At 52.4% G+C, this 5,656-nt stretch overlaps 1 protein-coding gene across 1 annotated transcript; it reads right to left on the minus strand.

The window, feature by feature from the left end:
* Window positions 1-1,700: 1,700 nt before the first annotated feature.
* LOC126985653 (fibrinogen C domain-containing protein 1-like) lies at window positions 1,701-5,065 on the minus strand. The gene is made up of 4 exons (XM_050840803.1): window positions 4,718-5,065; window positions 4,014-4,456; window positions 2,473-2,574; window positions 1,701-2,120 (listed from the first exon to the last, which is right to left on the minus strand). The coding sequence occupies exons 1-4, from the start codon at window positions 4,955-4,957 to the stop codon at window positions 1,958-1,960; spliced, it is 948 nt and encodes a 315-aa protein (XP_050696760.1). The 5' UTR covers window positions 4,958-5,065; the 3' UTR covers window positions 1,701-1,957.
* Window positions 5,066-5,656: the final 591 nt, after the last annotated feature.

Here is a 5,656-nt window from a genome sequence, read left to right on the forward strand (position 1 = left end):
CCCTTCATCACCTCTCCCTCCTGGCCCCTTCCATCCACCTCTCCCCTCCTGCCCCCTTCCATCCCACCTCCCTCTGCCCCCTTCCATCCTTCTCTCCTCCTATTCCTCCCTCTCCATCCCTTCCATCCTCTCCCTCTTGCCCCCCTTCCATCACCTCTGCCTCCTGGCCCCCTTCATCACCTCTCCCTCTCTGTGCCATCCATCCTCTCCCCTCCCTGACCCCTTCCATCCCACCTCCCCTCCCTGCCCCCTTCCATCACCTCTCCTTCCCCTTGCTTCCTCCCACCTCTCCTCCTCCCCCTGTCACCTCTCCCTCCTTACCCCCCCTCTTCCATCACCTCTCCCCTCCTGGCCCTTTCATCACCTCTCCTCCTGCCTTCCATCACTCTCCTCCCTCACCCTTCCATCACCTCTCCCTCCACCCTCTTCCATCACCTCTCCCCCCAGGCCCCTTCCAACACCACTCCCCTCCTGGCCCCTTCATCACCTCTCCCTCCTGGCCCCTTCCATCCATTCCTCCCCACCTCTCCCTCCCCTCCGCCCCTTCACATCACCTCCCTCCTGCCCCCTTCTTCATCCTCTCCCTCCTTCCCCCTTCCATGACCTCTCCCTCCTGCACCCCTCTCATCACCTCTCCCTCCTGCCCCCTTCCATCACCTCTCCCTCCTGGCCCCTTCCATCACCTCTCCCTCCTGCCCCCCCTTCCATCACCTCTCTCTCTCCCTCCTGCCCCTTCCATCCTCTCCCTCCCTGCCCCTTCCATCACCTCTCCCTCCTGCCCCCCTTCCATCACCTCTCCCTCCTGGCCCCTTCCATCACCTCTCCCTCTTGCCCCCTTCCATCACCTCTCCCTCCTGCCGCCTTCCATCACCTCTTCCTCCTGGCCCCTTCCATCACCTCTCCTCCTGCCCCTTCCATCACCTCTCCCTCCCTTCCATCACCTCTCCCTCCTGCCCCTTCCAACAACTCTCCCTCCTGCCCCTTCCCCTTTCATCCTCTCCCTCCCTGCCCCTTCCATCCCTCTCCCTCTGGCCCCTTCCATCACCTCTCCCCCATCACCTCTCCTCCTGCCCCTTCCATCACCTCTCCCCTCCTGCCCCTTCCATCACCTCTCCCCTCCTGCTTCCATCACCTCTCCCTCCGGCCCCTTCCAACACCTCTCCCTCCTGCCCCTTCCATCACCTCTCCTCCTGCCCCTTCCATCACCTCTCCCTCCTGCCCCTTCATCACCTCTCCCCTCCTGCCCCTTCATCTCTCCCTCCTGGCCCTTCCATCACCTCTCCTCCTGCCCCTTCATCACCTCTCCCTCCTGCCCCTTCCATCACCTCTCCCCTCCTGCCCCTTCCATCACCTCTCCCTCCTGCCCCTTCCATCACCTCTCCCCTCCTGCCCCCTTCATCCTCTCTCTCCTCCTTCCATCCACCTCTCCCTCCTGCCCCCTTCCATCACCTCTCCCTCCTGGCCCCTTCCATCACCTCTCCCTCCTGCCCCCTTCCATCACCTCTCCCTCCTGGCCCCTTCCATCACGTCTCGCTCCTGCCCCCTTCCATCACCGGTGTGAGCATTGCCAGTAATCCAGACACACTAATAACGGTCTCTCTCTCTCTCCTCGTTATAGTAGTGAAAGGATTGGAAACCTTGATGCTGTTCATTTTCATGAGTTTTATTCAGCTTGTACATCGTAATGAACTCTTCATTTTACATATACAGTTTTATACTTGTAAGGGCGGCGAAGCTCAGCTTGCCCGGGCGCCAGCAGCCCCGGGCCGGCCCTGCCTGAGGCTGTAAATATCGAAGGCGCCAGGCAGCTCCGCTGAATGCGCATGACTCGCTGGAGTCGCGTGCTGAAAAAGAGGATGTTGCTGGTGTGTGTAAGATCGTAAACTACCGCGCTGGAAGACTGTCCAACAAAACAGGTGTCCCAGGCAACCGTTGAACCCAGAGTCATGATGACTGTTCAGAAGGCTGGTCGGGTCATCATGGCGGTCTGCCGCAAGGAATAGTACAACCCTCGCCATGCATACCACATGATGCCGGTTGATCTCTCGTCTTGCCCCTCGTGCGGGAAGCTGTTCAGCCTGACGTAACCACAATAACGGTACCACCACGGACCACCATGGCTGAAATGATCAGTCATTCAATGTTCTCATCATTCTACGAAGGTTGACTAAGGTGTCAGAAAGGTCAGCATAGGCTTAAGATCTACCAGTTATGGAACTTGGTTTTAGCATTCGCAGAGACCTAATCATTTGAAAGGCATTGCAAAGATCATGTTTTTGTTGTTGTTGTTGTTAATTACATCAGATCGTGACATTCATCTTCTTGGAAAGGATGATTTTATCACAAGTTCCTGTGTGTACATATGGGAAGATCCAGCAATACTGAGCCTTGGTTTTATTTCAGCCACGCATAAGTAACTAAATAATGTGACCTGCTGAAACTTATGAAGCCAAGCCATTGAGCCTTACTTACGCCGCGGCACAGTTCCCTGAACTTAAGTCGTTATCAGCATCACGAGTGGTAAAGCTGCTGCCAGAACTATCGGCTAAAGAGTCCCCTGCGTCACCGCTGTACCTGGAATTCATATATATATATATATATATATATATATATATATATATATATATATATATATATATATATATATATATATATATATATATATATATATATAGAGAGAGAGAGAGAGAGAAGTGTGTGTGTGTGTGAAAGTGTGTGTGTGTGTGTGTGTGTGTGTGTGTGTGTGTGTGTGTGTGTGTGTGTGTATGTGTGTGTGTGTGTGTGTGTGAGAGAGAGAGAGTGTACGTGTTGGCGTAGTTGCTGAGTGCTGAAAATAACAAAGTATTTTAGGCATTCATGAAGTAGATATTTTGAAATCTCGAAATGAATGGCTACACAGACACGGGAGAGATGTGCCCTGGGTGTCTTTGAACTCTGGCTGTTGGCTGAAGCATTCTGTGGGTTGGCCTGATTTAGGACCAGAGGTCGGACAAATATCTAAAGGACACAATACATATTTTTTCACACAAAACTGATTTTCGCAAAAACAAATCGCTGTTTTTGCTGAATATTTACATACTAAGTGTCCCAAACACGGCACTTTCAGCAGATCCCTGTTGGAACCTTCCTGGCAGCGGTTTTTCAACAGTCTGCTTACTAATTATTGAGTTAGAAGATACAGGCGAGTGGTGCAAGGAGTGACTGCTACTACTGCTACTACTACTACTACTACTAGTACTACTACTACCACTACAACTACTACTACTTCTACTACTACTACTACTATGCATCTCAAGTGTGGGGGGGCTCCACCCACACAGCTCTTCTGGACAGAGTGGAGGCTAAGGCTCTTCGTCTCAGCAGCTCTCCTCCTCCTACTGATAGTCTTCTACCTCTTAAATTCCGCCGCGATGTTGCCTCTCTTTCTATCTTCTATCGATATTTCCACGCTGACTGCTCTTCTGAACTTGCTAACTGCATGCCTCCCCCCCTCCCGCGGCCCCGCTGCACACGACTTTCTACTCATGCTCATCCCTATACTGTCCAAACCCCTTATGCAAGAGTTAACCAGCATCTTCACTCTTTCATCCCTCACGCTGGTAAACTCTGGAACAATCTTCCTTCATCTGTATTTCCTCCTGCCTACGACTTGAACTCTTTCAAGAGGAGGGTATCAGGACACCTCTCCTCCCAAGTTTGACCTTGCTTTTGGCCGCCTCTTCTGATTATTTTATGGGAGCAGCGATTAGCGGGCTTTTTTTTATTGTGTTTTTTTGTGCCCTTGAGCTGCCTCCTTTGTTGTAAAAAAAAAAAAAACTTCTACTAGGCCTACTACAACTACTACTACTTCTACTACTACTACCACTAGTACTACTACTACTACTACTACTACTACTACTACTACTACTACTACTACTACCAATACTACTACTACTACTACTACTACTACTACTACTACTACTACTACTACTACAACGACTTTGTAAAAGCTCTCCCATAACATCTTGGCTCACCTGTCAACAGTGAGGTTGTATTTGGTGCTTGGAGGGCCGACGTAGAAGAAGCCGTACTTTGCGTACCGTTTTCCGTTGTCCCAATCCGCCATGTCGATGCGCAGTTCCTGAAGGGCCGTCGATGTCAGTCCGTGCAGCAGGTCCAGGCCCAACCAGAACTCACCCTCGAGATGGCCGAAACCCAAGTCATATTCTCGCCAGGTCCGGTTAAAATCTTCCCGGACGACGAGATTTGTGCGTCTCTGGAACACCGTCCAGCCCCCTCCGTCAGTCGTTTGGTCGCAGTACACTGCCGCGCGGCGCTGGGGCTGCCCAGGGAAGGGGTACACGTGGCGAAGGCCCTTGCCGCTATCCCCGCCGTCCAGCAGGTCCTTGCAGTGACGCGGTCGGTTGTCGTAGTGACGCACGACTTGACGCACCTCCTGCAGCAGCTCTCTCGCCTCCTGCATGGTCAGGCAAAGGGTTGGTCTATTACTGCGAGTAGGTCACCAACGGAAATAGAAAGTAACAGTCGCTAATGCCATTGTTTTATGTGTGATTTGGCTGCGTAGCTTACTGGGGTTTGGGCATCATATTTGATGGGTCTACTTTACATTATTTGATTGGATTAAGTTACGTTACTTCGTCGTCAGGTCTCACTACTTGGTGGTGTATAGTTATATTACACGAAGGAAGCTGTATTTCTTTGCGGAATAAACCATTACCTGCACCAGCGGGTTCGGCGGCGTTGGGCGCTGCACGGAGGCGGGTGCGCAGCTGTCCAGGGCTTCGGCCACACACGCCTCGCTGAAGCCCGTGGCGACGAGGAGACTGGACACTACGGACTTACCGAGGAGCACGTTGCTCGTGTCGCCTCCTGCAGCAGGGGCGGGAGTGCTGGCTGGCTCCACCGCGGCCACGACCACGGCCATGGCCGCGACGCTCAGTAACATCAGAAGTGTCATTACTTCTGATCTTCTGGCAAGTGAAGTATTTTCCCAAGACTCGTCTGACAGGCAGCAGGTTTAGATGCCTTGCAGAACTTCACGGATGAACTGCCCGGTTACTGCCAGTGTGCGTCGGCTTATAAAGCCTTGCCGCCCCCCCCCCCCCTCTTCTCGGGCCTAACAATGACGCACCCAGTGTGTGTGTGTGTGTGTGTGTGTGTGTGTGTTCGTTTATTACTATTATCTCTCTCTCTCTCTCTCTCTCTCTCTCTCTCTCTCTCTCTCTCTCTCTCTCTCTCTCTCGTTGGATTATGTTTCCAAGGCTTCCCGCGTGACGAACTTGTGCACAAAAGCGGCTCTGTTGTGCTGTCAAGGACCTACTCTAGGGACTGCTTTCACAGTCACACTTTGTTTGTTTTGATCGTTACCAATGGCCGCGATCGACGCTATAGTTTTCCACGTGAAACTGGCCGATGGGGTAGTGGTGGCTGTAGAGGAAGCAAGAGGTGTTGAGAGAGTGTGGCAAGGTGCGGGGCTAGGCTAACCCCGCAGCCGCCACTACCCCATCGGCCAGTTTGACGTGGAAATACTATAACAGAGATCGCCGCCATTGATAACGATCAAAACAAACAAAATGACTGTGAAAGCGGCCCTAGGACTGCAAGACAAGGCATGCATTGACGCCCTAACCTTGAGAGGCGCAACTTATTCAAAACA

The sequence above is a fragment of the Eriocheir sinensis genome, chromosome 60 (assembly GCF_024679095.1).
Source record: "Eriocheir sinensis breed Jianghai 21 chromosome 60, ASM2467909v1, whole genome shotgun sequence".
NCBI classification, from domain to species: Eukaryota; Metazoa; Arthropoda; class Malacostraca; order Decapoda; family Varunidae; genus Eriocheir; species Eriocheir sinensis.